Raw genomic sequence first — 23078 nt, 5'->3', positions numbered from 1 at the left:
ATCAAAATCTGAGAAAAATTAAAACCCTGTATTTGACTTCCCCTGCCTATGATCATTTGTCCCCAACATCTCTGCTCTTCATCTCTGCTCTATTCAATGCCCTTGACTTCACCTCAGTGTCATTTTAAACCAGAACAAGTGCTGGGATATGCAGCAAAAACATGCATTAAACATAGCAGTGGTATCTAGTTTTGTGCAAACAGCATGTTGATGTCATATTGCAAGTGAAATGCAAAGTGTTGGGGAGTTGGAAGGGGAGGTAAGTCATTTTCTAGCTTCTATTAGCTCAGTTACGGACCAGCAAAGGATTGCAATCAAAAGTTGAAGAACAGTTTTATTTACTTACTAATAAGAGTAAATTGCTCAGCATAATAGAAGTACTGCCTAATAATAGCCATAAGGAGTAGCTTCAGTGTGATGTATAGTGTCTCTACTTGAATAAATCCAATGACAATACTAGGGTGGCTCCATCTGAATGTTTTGTCTCAACTGACAAATTGATGTTTCCATACATGTGTATGAATGAAAGTGAAAAGCTGTACTCTGGAATTCTATACAATAATCCCCTACATATAAGATCAGTTGGTCTGCCCACTTTCTCTTGAACTGTTTTACCAGTCTGCGTAAAAAAAAAGATGCTACAAAAAGCTGGAGCAGAGAAAATGGTGACTTATCATTATGAAGCTAGGCTTTCATTTTATGAGACAGCTACTAAAATCCCTCCAGAAATGAAATATAGTCCCTCACCTTTGGGGGAATCCATAAATGTTCTTGTGATATCAATAGCCAATTCCTATCAATTGTACAGTGTACAATAAGTGTAAATAATTTCAGATTTACTTGCATGCATAGCAACCTATACAATACGAAAAAAAAACCTGTCCCTAACTGATCTGAAAGCATCAGGTAAAGAATAGATGTGAGCATGCAAAAAGAAGTTTCCCTCTTATGAAGATTGTTCTCATCTAGTATCCTATATATATATATATTTAGAATTATCACCTCCAGAATTCCCAGCGAGCATGGCTTTCTTCAGTTTTGAAAGCTACAGTTCAAACACATCTGTGAGCTTCCAGGTTCTGACGAATCCTTGCTAAATAATCAATATCAGGGGTGTCAAACTCGATTTCATTGAGGGCCACATCAGGGTTGTGTTTCACCTCGGGAGGCCAGGGTGGGCATGGCCAGCTCGACATCACTCGGGTTGGCCCCTGTGGTGGCCCAAGCATTCTGCCAGCAAAAATGGAGCTTGGGAGGGCCACCCTCCCAAGCTCCGTATTCACTGGCTGAGTTACCGTGGGCCAGTCCTTTGCTGTTTCCAGGGTAGCCCCATGGAACAGATCTAAGCACCCTGCAGGCTGGATCCCAGGCTACAGGCCTTGAGTTCGACACTCCTGTCTACATGGACCAGGAATTTCAGAGTAGCATTGTTTTATATATGCATCTCCATTTATTTCTCCACACATGGAGGAAATGCAACAGTAATAATCTAAAAACAACGTGTAAGCAATATTAAAGGAGCATACAAACTCTTTTGAAAGCTTATTATGCATTAATTCCAACATTAGATACGACATAGTAGTTTTAATTTAAACAGTTTATTCAGTTATACTTCGGAATATTTGACCACAGAAGTAAAAAGGATATATATTCTGCAATTTCCAAAGTACAATATTCAGTAAAGAAGTGAAACAGAGTTATTTTCTTAACAGTGGTATAATCATCAGCCATTAGATTATTCCTTCAGAGATGGCTGTAAACTGTTTACCATTTAAGTGCAGACTCAGCAACTGCGGAGAAAACTTTGCTCTTAAGGAATAACAGATAACAGATAATCAGAGTTGGAAGGGACCTTGTAGGTCATTTAGTCCAACCCCCCGTCCAAGCAGGAGACCCTACACCATTTCTGACAAATGGCAGTCCAATCTCTTCTTGAAAGTCTCAAGTGATGGCGCTCCCACAACGTCTGAGGGCAAGCTGTTCCATTGGTTGATTGTTCTCACTGTCAGAAAGTTTCTCCTTATTTCCAGGTTAAACCTCTCCTTGTTCAGTTTCCATCCGTTATTCCTTGTCTGGCCTACAGGCACTTTGGAAAATAGCTTGACCCCTTCCTCCCTGTGGCAGCCCCTCAAATATTGGAAGACTGCTATCGTGTCTCCCCTGGTCCTTCTCTTTATTAGACTAGCCAAGCCCAATTCCTGCAACCGTTCATTGTATGTTTTAGCCTCCAGTCCCCTAATCATCCTGGTTGCTCTTCTCTGTACTTTTTCTAGAGTCTCAACATCTTTTTTATAATGTGGAGAACAAAACTGGATGCAGTACTCTAGGTGTGGTCTTACTAAGGCTTTATAGAGTGGTATTAGTACCTCCCTTGATCCTGATTGTATCCTTCTATTAATACAACTTAGGATTGCATTAGCTTTTTTGGAGGCTGCTGCACATTGCTGGCTCATATTTAGCTGGTTGTCCACTAAGACTCCAAGATCCCTCTCACAGTTACTGCTATTGAGCCTGGTTTCACCCAGTCTATATGTGTACTTTTGATTTTTCTTGCCTAAGTGTAGGACTTTACTTTTCTCTACACTGAATTTCATTTTGTTAGATACCAGTTCGCATCTATTCGCTAGAACCGGTTGTTAACATTCTAAGAAGTTCGGAGAACCGGTTGTTAGAAGAAATTACTGGCCTAATCCTGTAAGGAAGGCAGGAAGGAAACAGTCTGGTGTTGCTTACAGAAACTGCCTTTCCGTTAACCCTTATTACATTCTTGGCAGGACTAGACTTCCTGTCTCAGGAACATCTTTGGTGTCTTTTTCCCCTCCTTTGCTGGTACTTTGCTTGTGTGGAGTAACCATTTAAAGTTACAATGGCACTGAAAAAAGTGACTTATGACCATTTTTCACACTTACGACTGTTGCAACATCCCCACAGTCATGAGAGGCCAGGCAAGGAGATGTATGCCTCGATGTGATATTGAGTTGGCCGCGCCCAACCAATAACATGACCACCAAGCCATGTCCACCCAGTCACATGACCACCAAGCCATGCCCACCACCTAAGCCACGCTTACAGAACCAGTTGTTAAAAATTTTGAATCCCACCCCTGGATACGGCCCAGTGTTCTAGTCCATCAAGATCCATCTGGATCTTGAGCCTATCTTCTTGGGTATAAGTTATTCCTGCCAGCTTAGTATAATCTGCAAATTTGGTAAGTTCCCCTTCTATTCCCTCATCTAAGTCGTTAATGAAGATATTGAAGAGTAGTGGGCCTAAGACGGCAGCCCACTGCTTACTTCCCTCCATGTAGACTTAGACCCATTAAGGACTACTCGTTGAGTACGGTTTGCCAGCCAGTTGTGAGTCCATCTAGTGGTGGTTTTATCCCACTTTTTTCTCGCTTACTAAGAAGTAGGTTGCTGATAAAATGGTAAAAAAAAAATACCTGTGAAGTAGTACCTGTGAAGTAGTACTACGTCTGTAGTACCTGTCTACAGGCTACTTTGAAGAGTGAAGACAGAAATCTTAGCCTTAGACACAATAACATTCCATGGATGAATTTCCAAGAAACCGAACTGCTATTCAGGAAAAAATATATTAGACTCCGGATATGTCCTCAGTTGCAATTAACCCAAGGTACTATCATTTCTCAACAATTGCAAATGTTTCCACTATGTTGCCTCATTCCAGTCCATGAGTGACACAGATTTAACTCAGCCATACTGGGGTTAAAGTAGCCTTTTAGAGGTGGGGGGTTGTTCTCTACTAGTGTTGGACTCTTCTGCTGCTGTTTTGCTATTTGCTTCCTAAAGAGCTGGACTTAGTAGGATATGAAATTTTAAGAAAGTTATTTGGTCTATAATGCAAACCTTTAAGAATGCTAGTTGGTCTGTAAAGTTGTAGAGCCTGAACTAGCCTGAGAGAAAAATAGCATAACAGTGTTAAATAGTGTAAATAGTGAAATGCCAGGACCAGGATACACATTCCCTTTTGTCTCTACAATAGAACGTTTAGAAGTCTGCATGTCAACAATTGGTGACTACAAAGAAAAAGGGAGAAATCCTAAATCAAAGTACTGTCTTCCAAGACTTGTATCAGAAACTATGAGGTTCACGATGCTTGTGTGTGCCAGCATGAAGTCTAAGGTTCCAATAGAAGAGGGTATTTGTAACTCAGGGTTGGACAGTGGGACCCTTGGTGCTCTCTGAGCTTTGTGGGTTTTTTTTGCAGATGTTTCACTACTCAACTAGGTAACATAATCAGTGCTAGCTAGTCTTAGGTTCTTCTGCACTGCAGCCTTAAATTGCTTGACCTTCATGCACAGGTGGATGGAAAGAAAGCTGACTTAAGACATTTCTTTTCAGCTTTCCTCAACTTTGCTGTGCTGACACAGCACAGATGTGCTGACCATGGCCTCTGGTAGGTGAATTCTTTATCCTCCCAATGCCACGGGAGCTGCTTTCCTTTCTGTGAGTGGGTCTTTATGGACACGTGGTCTCCACTGTTAGACTTTTTGTATGAGCCTTGCAGTGAACTTGTAACAAAATGGCAACAGTGCTTCACTAGTCCACAGGTGAAATTAACAAAACCAAGCCAAATCAGAGATTCATCAGTCCATATCCCTTCAGAAGGGGGCAGGCAGCCCAGTAACCTAGGACAAAATTACTGTGATGGGTAACCGGAGAGGCAGAAGCATTCCTGTCACAATGCACTCAGCCTATTTATTTATTTATTGGATGTGTACAGCTCCCCATCTCACACACGTGATTTTCTTAAAGCACAGGAAGAAAACCACTCAGTACTACTTATACTTGGCCAAGTAGGAAAACATTTTTATTGCACAGAAGATGGAGGTGGTCCTCCCATTAGCCTGAGGACACACAGAGGGCAACATCATGCCTTCCTGATCTCAAGAAGCAATTAGTGGCCATGCCTGGCTGTACCAATCGACCTTAAGAGCAATGGCAGACAGATTCTGCTTTCAGACTTACCCCTTCCTGCCATAGTGTCCTTACTGGTGGGTGCTGTTCCTGCCAGCAAGTAATGGCTTGTAAAAGAAAGACCAGCAAAGCCAGAAGACTCAACCAATGCCTTTGGCTATCATATGTTGCACATACATCCATGGAATAGCAGCATTTCAGCAATGATTCACAACAGGCACCAAAGAGGCAGGGTAACATTTCAATGTAATGCTCTATACCTTCAAAAGTAGGTGAATAATTCAGTAAAAAGACTCCTTGCCCCCAGTGTGGAGGAAGTATTCAACCTGAACTTGATAAAGTAGGACAGGGACAGGCTGCAAGGGAAATTAAAGAATAACCAATAATCACAGCAGAAATACTGAATGTTGGCTGTAGGGGCTTTTAAGGATAACATTAGAATGGCTCCTCTGTTACATCTGCAAAATTCTCCTCCTTTAGTTATTCTCAGTGCTTAAAAGTTCCATGTTGTGTTCTTTACCAAGCCAACTGTAGACAATTGTGCTCAACTTGTGCTTTCCAGATTTACTGGGACTGCTACTCTCACAATCCTCAGCCAGGAGGATATCAGATTAGGGAAAGGTGAGGTACAGCTTTTGTCGAGGTTGTGAAGCCCGAAAAGAGGATTATGCACACAACAAGGCACATTTAAACACCGTGTGCACATAAAACATGATGGGAAGGTTTGGTCACCGCAGGTTTCATTCATTTATATAAATTCTTCTGCTAGGGAGACAGCATGGATCATTACCAGGAAAGGAGAAACAACAAGGCCACAATCATTCTCCCTCTGACATGTTCTTATCAGCGAAAAATATTTTACTTACCTGCTGCTTTTTCTGGGCAAAGGGAGATCCTTCTGGAAAGGAAAACAAAAAACAAAAACTTTCCATTAGTTATAGCTCCAAACGGAGAGCCAGGAGAAGGAAAAACTGACTGCTCATTTTCACATCCTATTCTTTGTGGGAAATAAATAGTAAACAACATCAGTCTTTCCTATTTCTTGAATAGCCTTCTCATTCATAGATAGACAGATAGATAGACAGACAGACAGACAGATACAGAGAGGGAGGGAGGGAGGGAGAGAGAGAGAATTCTTTATTGGCCAAGTGTGATTGGACACACAAGGAATTTGTCTTGGTGCAAATGCTCTCAGTGTACCTAAAAGAAAAGATACATTCATCAAGAATCAAGAATCATAACGTACAACACTTAATGATAGTCATAAGGTACAATAAGCAATCAAATCATACTAGGAAACAGTTAATATAAATCGTTAGGATACAAACAACAAGATTACAGTCATACCAATCATAAGTGGGAGGAGATGGGTGAAAGGAAGGATGGGAGGATTAATAGTAATAGTAATGTAGGCTTAGTAAATAGTTTAACAGTATTGAGGGAATTATTTGTTTAGCAGAGTGATGGCATTTGGAAAAAAAAAACCGTCCTTGTTATAGTGCATTGCTCCATAGCGTCATTTTGAGGGTAGAGGTTGAAACCGTTTATGTCCAGGATGTGAGGGGTTTGTAAATATTTTCACAGCCCTCTTTTTGACTCTTGCAGGATACAGGTCCTTAAGGCAGGTTGGTAGCAATTGTTTTTTTCTGCAGTCCTAATTACTCTCTGAAGTCTGTGTCTGTCTTGTTGGGTTGCAGAACCAAACCAGACAGTTATAGAAGTGCAGGTGACAGGTTCAATCAAGACAGTAGTCTAATTCATACCAATATAAGGTAAAGAGATTGTTTATATGGAAACCAGATGATCTACAGGCAGATAGTCACTGAAGCTGGTCAACAATTATTTTCTTCAACAGCTCCAACTGAGAAAGTTATACCAATAAAAGCCTGTCAGAAAGGTTGAGACAGACTAGATTCCACTAGACAAAAGGAGGATGAGGAAATCCAGTGGGTTAGAGCAGCAGCTAACACAAAGCAGCTGAATCTGTGATGATGCAAGAATGGTTTTTACAAGGTTGAGGCAAGGATATGTATTTGTTATGATTGCAGGAGAGCAGAGGAAAACAAAAGGAAAAGACGATGATGATGATTTGCACATAATTCAGCTTCCTCAATTATGACCCTTGTGGAGTAGGCGCAATTCTACCTCTCATGGTTGGGAAGTTGTAAGTATTTAGTCACTGCAAGTCTACTGAAATCCCAGAAGCTGAAGTGATTATTAGCAATTACTTTAGCTTCTGAGATTTCAGCAGACATGCAGTGACTAAATACAGTTCCTGGGCTCCAAGGGTGAGGCATTCAAGTCCTCCATACATTTTCCTCCTTGCCTTGAATAAATGATGTAATATAATACAAATAAAAAGGCAGAGTAAATTAGACAAACAATACACATTAAGCAAATTAACTGACTTTATGCTGTGTGAATACATTGAAAACCTTTTTCCTTGGATGTTGCATGGGGGTTGGGGGTGCAGAATTTTAATTAAAATATTATCATAGAATAGACAAATTCTGTTTATAGGATGGTAGACAGGAGAGAAAATGCTTCTGAGGCAATGTCATAAACAGAAATGAGAAAGGAACAGCCTGCAAGTTCCATAGACTAGGGGTGTGTGTGAGAGAGAGGCGGGGGAGAGAGGGAGAGGGAGGGGCCGGAGAGAGATTGGGACACATTCATACACACAAATTTATTTTGACAGAAATATTGGTTTTTCCATATTGATCACATGCCAGAACATATATTTATAAAATGCAGTGCAATTGCCAAAACCTTATTTAATATTACTGTTTTGAAGCTTGGATTCCAATGGCAGTCACTCATTTTGGACTGAAATCTCCCTTGTTTATTTTTTTTGAGAGGATGAAAAAAATGTGATATCAATAATTACAAGGACAGCAGGATTCCAAAGTCGATTTTTGTAAACACACAGAAGGAAGAAGGAGAGGGAGAAGGAGAGAGAGAATGAATGGCTTCTGCCTGATATCCAATGTCCCTAAGCTTCATATGGCCCCAGATGAAAACTGTCCAAAGCATTATAATGTGATTTTATTTTTCATAAGATTGCAAAAAAACAAACAAACCCAACAACCTATAAATACATGGTGTGAGTGCAATCCTATTAACTATAATTTTAATTCAGCTGAATTCCAAATGAAATAAAATCAAAATTAATGTTTATCTGGATCCGATTTCCCCCCTCCAACTTTCCAAAAATTTTCATCCCAGAAAATATTGTGTAACTCTGCCCTATATAAGCAATTTTCAGGAATCAGAATTTATTACAGCTAAGATAGGTCTGAGGCGGAGTCCTTGTACTCAATTGAATATAAATTGGTTTTATTTCTGGATGATGTTATTTTGTTTATTTCTAATCCTAATACTATTATTCCAGTGTTAATATAAATGACAGGTGTTTTTAGTAAAACAGCAGGATTCTGTATTAACTGGTCCAAATTGAAATTGATGCCAGTAGGTGAAATTTCATTTAAAGAATATCAATGCTGCATTTGTATGTGCATTCCAAAATATATAATTTGGTTAGCAATAGCAATAGCAATTAAGACTTATATACCGCTTCACAATGCTTTACAGCACTCTCTGAGCAGTTTACAGAGTCAGCATATTGCCCCCAACAATCTGGGTCCTCGTTTTACCCACCTCAGAAGGATGGAAGGCTGAGTCAACTTTGAGCCACTCAGAATCAAACTCTAGTGAGCAAGCAGTAAGTTAGTCTGCAATGCTGCATTCTAACCACTGTCTCTTACAATTGTTAGTAACGGTTAGTAATGTTTACTAACATGTCTCTTTTACTGTGCTTTTAGTTATGTGTTTTTTATTTTATTGTGTTACTGTAAACTCCCGAGTCACTTAGATGAGAAGGGCAGTATAGAAATTTAATAATTAAATGAATAAACATGTAATATAAATAAAATCTAGAGAGACACTGGTTCAGATATTGATAATGAGAGTCATTACATCTCATCCTTTGGGAAAAAGTGAAAATTCTCAAAATTAATATTATTCCCAGATTTATATGCATACTGACAGAAATCTTAATTCATATATCTGGAAAATATTTTCAGAAAATACATTCTTTGTGCAGAAATTTATCATGGGGTTCTTTGATTCTGACAATACTTTACAGAAAATACAACTACAGTGAATGAGGGATAATTCAATTTTCTGAATCAGAAACTATATGTCATGCTTACCTATAATCAAACATTAAATATTGGGAGCCAAGAATTGGTGTTAATTTTCTGATTTGGAAAACCTTGGAATATATAGCACCTTTGGTTATATGGACAGAATTACAAAACAAAATACACCAGAACTCCAGCACCTCTGGAAACAACGTCAGAAAATTATTTTATTTTACTTATTTGGATTTTTTTATCCTGCCTTTATAAATAACTCAAACAGTGAAAATATCCAACATATTTTCCTCCTCCTATTTTCCATACAATAATAAACCTGTGAGGTGGGTTGGTCTGAGAGAGGGTGATTGACCCAAAATCATTCATCTAGCTTTCATGGTCTAAGGCAGAACTAGAATTCAAAGTCTCCTGGTTTCTAGCTTGGTACCTTAATCCCTACATCAAACTTTGGACCAAATGAGAGGCAATAGAGGTGATTTTAAACATATGCTATGAAAAGATAAATATCATTTTCTAGATGTAATCCAATGATAATATTTATTGCCAAGTTTATTTGGACCAGCAGGATTTTCAGCTTCTGAGACATCTGAGATACTAAAACTGTCAACTCACAAAACATTTTGTATACATGTTTTATAATTGACAACCGAAAGAAGGGGGGGTTTCAAAGAGCAGGTAGCAGTGTAGAATCAAATGTACTTTCCATTCATATTTTCTTCAAAGACTGATTAGATGACTGAAGCTTCTGCCGAGCAAAAATCTAATTGGAGAGCATGATTGATCACTCTTGGCTACAGATGTTTTCCGTTGGAGAACATCTCCAATGGAAAAGAGGGGTGGGGGGAAAAGCAGGATCAAGGGTGACAGTGAATTACGTATATCAGAGTTGGCTGCGCCCAGGTTAATGCCAGATGTAGAATGTTAACTTCAAATAAATCCTTTTTAGTTTTGGGAGTGTGGCTCAAGGCTCATGATTTAATGGGAGTAACTGCCGGAATCTGACAAAAACAACTTCTTGAATCTTTTAATTAAAAAAAACAACAACTGCTATAGTATGAGTTTTTGTAGATATTTATTGTCAAAACCACTTGATATGCAGATACTAAAAAGTAAATTAATGGCCTAATAGTTAGGTATCTAGACCATATAGGCCTAGATAACAGGAAATTTATAGCAAGAGTGATAATAGACTAAAGCAGGAGTGACAATAGACTATAAACTATGAAGTATGCAGCAAAAAATATTTAGAATTTACTGGACTCCAGTAAATTTAATAGAAAAGGTCTAACATTTTCTTGAATCACATGCATACTATAGGGAATCTGACAACTGGACAATATAAATAGATTCTCTGATACTGCAGCATTGAAGAGATAAATGTATGGCCCCATTCATTCAATGGCTGCTTATATTTGCCACCAATGAGTGAACCTCCTACAGATGTAAACTTTGTATGGACAAGCATAATGAAATATGGAACTGATAAAAATAGAGTAAATTAAAAATGATAAGTTATTTAACTGTATTAGAAATATATATGTAGTTCCATAATATTTATATTAGATAAGTACTGTGTATATAGAATTGTAATTACCAACAATAGTTATAATTATAACAATATACATGTATTCATTGTTCCATTTTCTGTTGTATTTTTTTTACACTTTTTTCAAAAACACTTTTTGTGTGGGTTTATTTTCTTGAGAATGTTAATGTTTAATTCCTTTTCCATTACCATTACTATTTTAAAAGCGATAAATAATATACAATAATATTTGAAATACCAGTACCTACAATATCAACAATGATGTTTATTACTATAGAGAGATTATTTCCAAAGGACGCTAAGGAAGGAATGAAAGATATGAAACGATTTTGCCTGATGCAAACATATTAGAACCAGAAATACTGGGTAATAACAAAAGTGTGAATTATATGACAGAGAAGGTATCTGAAGTTGAAACACAAATGACAAGTGAAGAGCATGACCTGGGTAGACTTTCCAGTGGATATACAAAAAAGTTGGTTCTTCTTCAAAAGCTTTGAAGAAATCTTGACAATGGCCTAGACAATGACTTTTTACAGCCTTTACAAAAGAGATTTGCTAAAGCATTAAAGAAACCTTTGCAATGGGAAAAAGAAAAATTGAACCGATAAAATCTTACAATATTTGATTGAATTACCGTAAATTTTAAGATTGTCAGAAGTAAAAGGAAAAAATATAAAATTGACCAAGGTTAAAGTAAGATGTTTCTATAAAATTCTGTTAACTCTTTATATATATATATTTGCTGACATTAGGACTGAAAGGGGTTAGGGCTGATGATTTATGGATTTGCATATAGATAGGGAATATGTTACGGGAAAAATATTTGTAACATTATAAAGGAGGAAGAATTACAGTTGTTTATACTTGTTGCAATGGAAGATTGCAGGTCACTTCTTTATTTCTCCTTAAAAATTTACTTCTTTTTTGCTTTTTTCTTTGCATTTTTTTATTTCTTCTTCTCTCTCTGAATTTAGTTTGTATTTGCTTTTATTATTGTAATTAAAATCCTCAGTAAAAAAGTCATTTTAAAAAATGCCTCTCTGTGCCTCTGCAAATTATAATGTAATTATTCTGCCAGGGTGTTTGGAAGTTTAAAGCAGTGGCTAATGGACTATCTTGCTCAGGTGTCTTTAGGACTCTTTAGGAAACAAAGTGGCATGAATTTTCAAGTTCTTTCATATCCTCATTCAGACCACATTCAATATTTAGCTGCACGCAGAAGCCTCCAGCTCCACCTTCTTGAATGCAGACACATCACAGTTATCATTTCATTTTCAAATGAGAATAGGAACTGTTTATTTCTGCCCCAACTACTGCCGTCCAGATCTATTGGACTACAACTATAATAATGCCCTCTGTTTCTTGGGAAGATGGGAGTTGTAATCCCAAGCACCCGCAGAATATAAAATCAGAAAAGTTATTTTAGGTTGCTATTTTTTGTCAAGCAAGCTAAGACTTCCCCAGACTCCTCCTACTGTATTTATGAGTGGTTGATAAGCCTACTATATATTTCCATCTAATGCAGTGGTGGCATTCGACCAGTTCTGCCCGGTTCTGGAGAGCCGGTAGCGGCGAAAAGCAGCCGAGATGGAACCGGTTCTCTCCGTTGCTCTGTGTTTGGCCCACCCACCCGCCTGGTCTCCCATACTCAACTTTTATGGCCAGAATTCAAAGCGCAGCTGCGAATAGCGCCGCACGGCATCATGCAAGCTTGCAGGATGCAAGTTAGAATGCCTCTGCACCTGCGCAAAGTGCACGTTTGGCACGTGCATGCACGCAAAGTGTGTGTACGTGTGCATAGCGCGCCCACCAAGCCACGCCCACCGAACCGGTAGCAACTTTATTTGAATACCACCACTGATCTAATGGACATTGGGAACTCTGCAGCCCAGATATGATGGTCCTCCTTTTTCCTGTTTATCTCATCTTCATGGATTATAAACATGAGATAAATATGCAGCAAGGGCCATTTCTTTTGATGTAAGCCTGCTGATTCTGCTTTATTTCAGTGACAAAGCCTTAGTTCAGTCTTCTTACCATTATTACATACAGTAAACCAGAAAAACAACAACAACCCCATGAGTTGCAAAGTCCAACTCTCAAGGATTGGTAATGTAGATGATGTTGAGAATGATACACAAAGGTTATTTGACCATCATGTCCCAACATGCCCTGTAACAGCATTTACAGGAGATGCTTTTCTCACTGGATGTTTCACAGGCACTCCAAAAATATGTTAATGAAAGATAAATAATTATCCAAATAACAAGATTAATTATTTAGCTGGTCTGCCTATAGATTATAATTTCTAGTTTAAAAATATTTACAGAATATCTGAAAAATATTAAAGTAACTACACTTGGAAATAAGGGCATGGGAGAAAGAAATGCAATTAAATAAAATTGCAACTACGATATAGTTCACATATAATTACAATGAATCTTATCATGCCAAAGTTTGACAACCTCTATCTTTGCTTAGCTTATTGCCTAACTGTTCTTTTTTAGTTTGTAATTCCAAAGATTTTTCTTGGTCACCTTTCTTATAATCCTTGCACTTGGATTGGACAGCTTTTTGTTTGAAAATTATCTTATGTAAAGTAAAGGAACAATGAATTAGTTAAGATATAAGCACATAATGCTAAGTCAAGATTTTAAAACCATGATTTATTGAACAAGTTATAATGATCTGGGTTGCACATAATTCTAAGCCATACAAATGTGTTTGTAAGTTGCTACATCAAAAACAAATCATATTATGAAGTAATAAATGTGTGAATCCAACCACTATGACTGTTAATTGAGTTGGTGACCTGAATTTGTCTCCCTGTTCCAGCATCCAATTCTACTTAATATACGCCACAGTCTCTCTAGAGAAATAGCTTGATGACTACTCATTTCATAGGATAAATACATCATCACTTCTTGTAAATCCAGCAGAGTCGGAACTAGAAACTACATGGCAAGATGATCATCACTGACAACTTGCTATGAGGGGGAGGATTATCACAGCACTTTTTGACACCTCATGTAAGAAAGCATCTCTCTTTGTAAAACTGATTTTTAGCAAGTTTTTAAAGCCTTTCTTTGATTTGGAAATTGTCAAAGATCTATGCAAAACTGGTAGAACTTCATCTGTGAATTAAATGGACTGTGTGCTGGGTTGTTGTTGTTTTTTGCACTGATACATTATCTTGCGCAGGAAAACTGAAGTTCGTCATAATCCTGCATTGATTATGTTGTGTTCTAATTACATTAAAAAGATTCCTATCCATGTCACATTCAAGAGCTAGACTATCAACACATAATCTCAGACAAATGTAGCTCAGTCCTCACAGCAGTCTTCTATGCTTGCCAAATTTTAATTATCTGGACCATGCACAGATGTAGACCAGTGGCGCACTGAATTCTGTTTGTGGTGACTAGATTCACTGTTGCTTGGGCATGGCACAATAGCAAATCAGGACTAAGCCACAAACAATTACTATCTAGACATCATGTTAGATCGCAGTTGCAATGCAGCTTTGGGATTCTTTTCAGAACAAATGAAAATGTAGGATACAGTGTATACAGCTCATACAACCCCTTGTCCATTATCACAGACTGCTTAAGTATTTAGGTCTAGTGATTAAGGTACCAATCTAGAAGCCAAGAGGTCCCCCCTTAGGCATGAATGCCAGCTGGGTGACTTTGGATCAGTAACTCTTTCTCAGTCCACCTCACAGGGTTATTGTTATGGGGGAAATTAAGAGGAAACAGTATTAGATATTCACTGCCTTGAGTTACCTCAGATAAAAATGAATAAACAATCAACCAGTAGGTTAACAATAAATCAAGGTTTGAAATGGTGATCTACTACTTTAAACAAAGTGTTTTTTCACTAATATCTTTAAGCCAAAATAAGCAACCCACATTATATTTTCACAACAGCTGTCCTTTTGGAAATGGTAGAACCAGCTAATTTCACATTTCTGAAGTAACTTTTCTTTCTAATCCTTTTGTGTTTCCTAAACAACCAACTAGAGTACATATGTAGAACATGTCCATGCAGAAAGCTACATTAAGAAGTGGGAAGTTAAATTACAACCAAACCTCTTTTTAACACACTATCCCCAGGCTAAATAATAAGTAAAACAACAACATGTGATGTTTTAAATAGGCTAATGTTTATACTGGTCAGTTGTGGCAAATAGATCCTGATACAGGTAGAAAAAATAAAGATAAAGGAAGTAGATTTACAATTGGTCATTAAAGGTTTTTGCAGAACACATTCCCAGTGGTATCCGATTGGAAATTATTTTTTCTCCTTTGCAGAACTTTACCTGTTTAGAAGTAAAGCTTCAATCTATTTAATGAGGATATGTTTTTTAAAAATCCTTGTAACTGTGAAGATCTCAATGCATTATTACATCTGCCCACTGCACATATAAATATGAAAGGTTTTAAGTTTCAGTAAGGGAACAGATGCCAATAATTGGCACATTCTTTCAAAATACCATTTACCTTTCTTATTATTGTATAACTATCTATTTGAAAACATATCCCATTAAGCTCAACATGATTTATACCCAGGACAGTATAAGACTGTAGCCCCATGCAAGCATGTGATCAAGGCTAGCATCCTCATTCAGTCAGAATGGATTCACCACCGTATAGACCAGTTTGGTGTGGTGGTTAAGACACTCAGTGTAGACACCAGGAGACTTAAATGTGAGTCTTAGTGCTGTCTAAGACATGAAAGCCGGCTGGGTGTTTTTGGGCCAGTTATTTTCTCTTAGTCCAACCCACCTCAGAAGATGACTGTTGTTGGGGAAAATAACAGAAAATTAAGAAGCTAAAGTACTTTGGGACTTTAGAATTCAAAGAGACAGATACCTGCCTCATAAAACCCCAGACTTAATAATTGTAATTGTAATTGTAATAAAGATTTTAAAAAGTCTGTATAATGGATGTGGCAGTACCTGGAGACTGCAGAATAAAAGATAAAGAACTGAAGAAGATAACAAAATATGAAGACCTGCCAAAAGAAATAGAAGGACTATAGCAAAAAACAGTAAAGGTAGTACCAATAGGCACCCTGAGTGCAATTCCAAAACAATTGGAGCACTGCTTGAATATCATTGGCATTGATAAAATCACCATCAGTCAATTGCAAAAGGCAACTTTACTTGAACATCTTACAATCTGTGATGATATATGTAATATCATCACACTTCCACATCTGCCTATCCCATGTCCTTTGGAAGGACTTGATAAGTGGACATAATATTATGAATAATAATACAACTTGACTATCATGACTAAGTTTGTCATATTAAACATTGTTAATTCATAATATGATCAATCTTACAAAATATAGATTGGGAAAAGTTTTTTAAAAGTTATTGTTCATTATTATCTGATATTCACAATCAGACTGTGTTATGAGGCTATTAATGTATTGGTTCACATTTCTCATTCATTGACACATTAGGCTTTCTATAGTGTGAATCAGGCCAAATAAATGTTTCCTTGGAGAAATATTGTAAATTGATCTAGCAAGCAGGTTTCAAGAATAGAAGTCTTAGTAGAAGTCTTACAGCAAGAGGTTTATAAAGGAATATGCCAGAAGTGTTTTACTAAGCCAGCACTAGATAGATAGATAGATAGATAGGTAGATAGGTAGATAGGTAGATAAGATAGTTTACTATGTGCAAGCACAATGTACCAGATAACTACTCCAGTGTTTAATATGTGATAGGTTAAGGAGTTAAGCTGGTAGGATGTCTGAATTAGATTTGCATTTTGCCTATTATTACATAACAACCTCCTCTTTCAATCATCTTGATATACTGAAAACTCCAGTATCAATAGATAATGTAACAATGCAACCATATTGCATGCCAATTTCCTTCAGTCTTCAAACACATCCAAATCAGTCATTGATTATCAGAACTTCCTCAGTTGCAATTTGAAGATTCAGACTAAAAATATGCCCATGTACCATTAAACATGTCTTATCTTGAAAATTGTGACCCTTTTTAATGATCATAGAAAGAAATTCTAATGAGAGATTAGACATGTCCTTGGCCAATTTAAAACATTTTTAAATTATCTTAATACACTACCATAAAGACATGAAATCACAAAGGGAAAAAACCAGCATAAGGAGCTTTTCAACAAGTTAACACACAATTCTACCAATGTTTATTTAAGGACCTACTCCTACATATTCAGCCTCGTTTCTCCTGCTTCTTAGTTTCAAGTACATTCATTACTTAATAAATAAAATGGAACAGAAGCAATATTTGAGCATAATAAGTAACATTCTGAAAAGTAAATTGCTGGATCAGTTCTAGAATTTTCTAGAATTGGGGGAGTATATGCATACAAAGTTAAGGAAAAATATAGTTTGTAGCAGTGGTGGGATTCAATTTTTTTACTACCAGTTCTGTGGACATGGCTTAGTGGGTGTGGCAGGGGAAGGATACTGTAAAAGTCAGAGGTGGTATTTGCCAGTTCTCTGAACTACTCAAAACTTCTGCTACCGTTTCTCCAGAACTGGTCAGAACCTGCTGAATGCCACCTCTGGTTTGTAGTCCTCAAGGAGCAAGAGTCCCCATATTGAATAGCATTCGTGGGTCTAAAGCAGGGGTCCCCAACCACCGGTCCGTGGACCGGCACCGTCCGCGGAACAAGTCCTACCGGGCCGCTGGTTGCTGGGCGCCGCCATCTTTTTGATGAAAAGTGCTTCGGTGAGCTTTTCCGGTAGAAAGCCATTTCTACCCGGAAAAGCTCACGAAGCGTTGGCGCTGCCATCTTTTTGATGAAAAAGTGCTTCCGTGAGGTCACCGGAAGCACTTTTTCATCAAAAAGATGGCGGCGCCCAGCTGATGCCGGGCACCGGGTCGCGGCGCCCAGCTGATGCCGGTACCGGGCCGCGGCATAAAAAAGGTTGGGGATCACTGGTCTAAAGAACCACAAAGCAGACCTTGGAGAATAAAAATGCCATTAGTAGACTCTTGAATTTAGCCCAGGAAGACAACTTAAAGTTGCCATGGGTTGACTCTCTTTTGAGTAAGAGGAAGTGAAGAGACCATGCTGTCAGGCTTTCAAGACTGATATTAGCCCTTTGAGATAGGTTGGACTCCATTAGGAATACCAACATTGTCTTGGTGTCAGGTGCTAGTAACAGAAAGCTTGACAGCATTTCCCCAATGTAAAGGGGCAGCTTTAAATGCATTTTTCTTCTTTTCAGTTTAATCCATGTTTTGCTAACAGCCTCTGCATTCCTTCTCCAAAGTCTGCTGTGTGGTTCTTCACAACAGGGGAGATTATAATTGGCAGGACAGTGTGAGGAATGTCACAATGGAAACAAAGGTGCTTTTCTATGAGAGTTAAACATAAATCAAGAAGCACAGAGTTTGCATCTTGGTAATCCACCTGCCATTTTGCTCACTGTGACATCCCCACCATAGATGCTGCTTCCAGGAGAAAGAAGGTGTGACAGAATGTAGTCTGAATTCCCAGGAGGGACAAGAGGGACAATGCAGTTTAGATAGTTTGTGTAGAAGAAAAAAGGTGAAGATTACTCCTCCTTAATAGTTCCCAGACCATATGTTTTACAGGGATAATAGCCTAATTTAGTGTGGCAAGATTCTGTTTGTAAGTGAGGAACAATTTTTAAAAATCTGTTTAGAAGAATCATAATGTGTCTTTCTTGGCTGTTGGAGCCAGATAGAAGGTGAGCAAAAGAACAATAATAAAGGAAAATAATAATTTTGCTGAAATCAAAGCAAATTATCAAACAGACAGCAAGCAAGACTCTTCCATCGGTTGGAGAAAGGCTTCTTGAAATGGTGCCCTGGACAACTCAATGTAAGAAACACAAGTATGCACTACAGTGCCCCCACTCCCATGACTCCCATGTGGATCCATCCCCAATTGTGAGCATTGAGCATAGTATCTAAATAGGCAATTGGGAAGCTGCTTGCATCTAGGAGTTTCCTTTCCTGCATATTAATTTGGTGTCAATATCAGCACTGCAAGCCTGTGCCTTTTAAGACATGAATTATATTACATATCAATATCATGTGAATAATTTGTCTTGCTTTTCAAAAAAAGAAAACCCCTAAACTATTTTTAATGAAATATAACTAGCCCAGTCCAGACTATTATTTTTGTCATCAAACGAACTCTCAGCTCAGCCATCTAGCTAAATTAAGGGGGCACAACATGGTTTATAGTTGGTCAACAAACAAGTTGCTTGCAACTCTAGTTTGGTATGTTAGAACTGAGAAGAAACTAATTAGAATTATTATTTCTAATGAACTTGTGATAGATGTTTGTTAAACAGATGCTTTCCTTGGCTTAGACTTTCCTTGGCTAAGAACTCTCAGCATTTTTTTCAGGAACTCAGGAGGTGTACAAGTTTCTCCATTTTATCCTCAAAGCTATCCTGAAAATTAGATTAAGCAGCAACAGGATTTACTGCAGTCACCCATTAAGCAACCACTTTGATCTTGGTTTCCCTCATCCAACATTCAAAGCATTGCAACATCTCCCAAAGATTCCCTGAAAGCTAGAAATAGTAAACCTGGCTTTTAATGTATGGTCTGATTAAAAGGAGTGCTTGGTTATCAACATTCAACAATGTTTTTGGATTCATTGAAAATGCCTTTTCTAAACACGTGCTGAACCGGCAAAATTCTTTTCTTTTTTTTCCTTTTCATATGCATATATAATTCTTTTCTCCTTCTCCTTTTTTTAAAATTCAAAAATATGCAGTGATATCACTTGTGCTGCATATGGGGTGGGGAGCCTCGAATCTTGCTATCTGTGCATTGTAAATGAACCTTCTATCTACTGGAAATGTGTGTATTTTTGTCAGGAGGCAGAGGAGGATGACTATAGAGAGATTACATTCTTGCATATATTGACACTGCTCCTTTGGTGTTAGAACTTATTCAGGAAAAGGGGAGAAAAATGGATTTAGCCTAGGGATGACACCAAAGTCTGCCCTAGATACACATATATACATGCATAAAATACACAGTATCTGGTGGCAACAAAATCTCTCAATTTCTAGGGTACTTTTTACTACCAAAAAACCACCTTGAGTTGTCCCAATAGTTAGCTGGAGCCAACAGCTAGTTTGAGACTTAAGGTTGGTATTATTATTTATTCACAATATTCCTAAATACTTTTGATAATTGCTATGGACTTCCTACATGACAATCTCTGAGCTAGATGAAAGCAACATTGTGAAATCACAGTGAACCCTAGTACTGAAATAATAATAATTGAGCTGAGGTGGTCAGAATGCAGTGCTGCAGGCTACTTCTGCTGACTGCTGGTTGCCTTTACTTTGGCAGTTCGAATCACACCAGGCTCAAGGTTGACTCAGCCCTCTATCCTTCCTAAGTCGGTAAAATGAGGACCCAGGTTTTTGGGAGCAATAAATATGCTGACTCTGTAAACCGCTTAGAGAGGGCTGTAAAAAGCAGGATATGAAATGATATTGCCTTTGGGCATATAAAGGCAGTCCTCAACTTTCAACCATTCATTTAGTGACCATTCAAAGTTATAACAGCTCTGAAGAAAGTAACTTATGGCCATTTTTCACACTTACGACCATTGCAGGATCCCCATAGTCACGTGATCAAAATTCAGATGCATGGTAACTAGCTCATATTTAAGATGGTTGCAGTGTCCTGGGATCATGCAATCCCTTTTTTGCGACTTTCTCACAAACAAAGTCAACAGGGAAGCCGGATTTTCTTAACAACTGTGTTACTAGTTCAACAACTGCAGTGATTCGCTTAACAACGGTGGCAAGAAAGGTCACTTAACTGTCTCACTTAGCAACACAAATTTTGGGTTCAACTGTGGTTGTAAGTCGAGGACTATGTGTACTCTGCAGTCTCTCACATATGTTTTTAGACTGCAACTGCATACCGTAGAAATGGGGGTGGGGGGGGAATTATCCAAGAATTCAGAGCAAGCTTGCAAAACACCATTGACTCTCAAGGATTTGCTCCTTGGCACATTCTGAACGTGGTGCCTTCCAGGTGGATTGAGAGTAAAAGTACCAGAATTCCCAGTAGGTTATCAACTCATACAAGGAGCTGAAATTTTCAGTATTGGATGCAGTGATAACATTTACAGAATCAATTTGAGGCACTGACAAAAAGAAATAAAAGACCCTGAGAAGGCAAGAAAGCTACCTGATAGGATATCATTTTAATACATTAGCTTGCCGTTACAGTCTTTTTCCTGTAGCAAAGCTTAATGCAAAGAATAGTGTGGATGACTAGGAGACTATAATAAGTCAAATCACAGATTTAGAAGCCATGCCTGCTTTTAGTAAGTGATTACACCTAACTGGTCTTATCTGGTGTTTGGATGGAAGACCCATACCCCAAACCCTAGGAATTCAAGGACTTGGAAGTTGAAAAAAAAAAACATTCTGGAAAAGGCAATGGCAAACCACTTCCATATTGTAGCCATTAGCTGCATGAACATATTTACTGTATGTTATCAAAGCTGCATGGGCATACCCACATAATCATCATGTATGTATTGAGGCCAACTTGAAAATATCTTTCCCTTACTGTTGCATCCAGCTTCTGTTAAAATACATTTGATGTTTGAGGACTCACTTTATAACCTATTGTGTTCTTACAACAAGCAAGTTTTTCCTGATGTTTAACAGAAATCTACCTTCCTGTAACTTAAAGCCATTACACTGTGTCCTAAACTCTAAGATAGGGGTATCAAACTTAAGGCCCAAGGGCCACCCTGGAAACAGCTAAGGACTGGCCCACGGTGCCTCTGCCAGTGAAAACGGAGCTCGGGAGGGCCGTGTGGCAGAGCACCGCAGAGCTGAAAACGGAGCCTGGGAGGGGTGCCCCCAACACAAGTAACATCGAACTGGCCACACCCAAACCAGCCCCGCCAACCTGGCCCCCAAGGTCAAATACAACCCTGATGAGGCCCTCAATGAAATCAAGTTTGACACCCCTGCTCTAAGAGAACAGAGGACATACTTTGGCCACCTTCTGCTGTTGGATACTGCTTCAGAAAGCTGTCATGTTCCCCTTGCTTTGCTTTCCTCACATCTGCATGTGCTCTGTCACTCTCTCTTTATCAGACTTAATTCCCAATTCCAGGTAAATTCTGCTGCCCTTTCCTGAATTTGTTCCAGTTTATCTGAACCTTTGGGGTATGGTGATTAGAGTGAGGCACAACAGACAAGGCAGGTCAGACTGATAAGAACAGGCCTGGGCGTTTTAGGGCCTGTGGGCCAGTGGTGAGATTCTGCCGGTTCAGGCGAACCACTAGCTCCAAAGATTAGGTTGGAGCGAACTGGTTCTCTTCAACGATCATGTGAGACTGCCTGCCCAACCCTGTGCTGTCGATTAAAAAAACATTTATTGTCCCAGCTGATCAGCGTGATACTCCCCTGAAGTAACCGAGCAGGTAAGGATTTTTGCATTGCTGTTCACATGCATGTAGAGTGTGTCAGCACACTCACCGAACTGGTTGTTATACCAGAAGCATCCCACCCCTGCTGTCGGCCACATCCAGCCCTTTAACTGCCCGTCTGGCCTGCGGCTGTGACAGGGGTGGGGGGGGGCAGGGGGGGCAGCGGCCCTACACAACCGTCCCAGTTTCTCATGTGGCCCCTTGGGAAAATTAATTGCCCACCCCTGGATAAGAACAAGAGTAGAATTAGTATTTCCAGAGATTTGGATACCATGTTTCTCCTGATGCAACCTAAAAATTACAGCTCCTTTTTTTTGCAGCTGCTTATATTCAAGCTTAATTTCAATTTAGGATCAACTGTTAATTCCAAATTTCTTTTTCAAGGTATCACCCATCAGTGCATCTGATTTCTTTTTCCTCTGGGGCAAAACTTTGCAAAATCTCTATTAATGCAATTGTTTTCTCCTCTATTTTTCTAACCTATCAAGATCATTCAGAATTTTGCTGCCATAGTTTAAGGTGCTAAGTATTCCACTCACCTTTGTGCTTTCTGCAGATTTGATAAGCGCTGCTCCCACCCTGCCTCCTCCAACTCATTAATTAATAATGTTAGAGTACAGGACATACGAAAAGCTCAGTGTTGAACAATGGAAAAAGAAGAAACCCGGTATAAAGGCTGCCTGCCTTCTCAAAACCGATTTTAGCTGCAATATTCTGGGTATCAGTTGACATCATAAAGTGCTTTTTAAGAAATCCGTGGAGCATCTCAGTATGCAGATTCAGCAGCTCAACGCAAGGAGCTGAGATAGATCCATCTCAATAGTCAGCAGGTCCTTATTGTAACCAGGGGGCCTGCAGTTTGACAGTTAGAAAGACTGGAAAGAACCGTGTGCTCTGCAGGTAGTCCTTGCTTAGCGACTGTCTCATTTAGTAACTGTTCAATAGTGCTGAAACAACTTAGCAAGCAGTT

General features: G+C 38.7%; 1 protein-coding gene across 1 annotated transcript in view; it reads right to left on the bottom strand.

Moving 5' to 3' along the window:
* The window catches only part of MAST1 (microtubule associated serine/threonine kinase 1), an 89142-nt gene that overhangs the window by 61988 nt on the left and 4076 nt on the right, over window positions 1-23078 (bottom strand). Inside the window, exon 2 of the mRNA XM_026681990.2 lies at window positions 5804-5835. Coding sequence (XP_026537775.2) covers window positions 5804-5835 — 32 coding nt within the window. The remainder of the gene's footprint in view (window positions 1-5803; window positions 5836-23078) is intronic.

The sequence above is a fragment of the Notechis scutatus genome, chromosome 2, assembly GCF_049901735.1.
Source record: "Notechis scutatus isolate UNSWTSFEM ecotype Mainland chromosome 2, rNotScu1.2, whole genome shotgun sequence".
In the NCBI taxonomy this organism is placed as follows: Eukaryota; Metazoa; Chordata; class Lepidosauria; order Squamata; family Elapidae; genus Notechis; species Notechis scutatus.
Note: the sequence above shows the minus strand (reverse complement) of the source record. Positions and strands in the feature narration are given on the sequence as shown.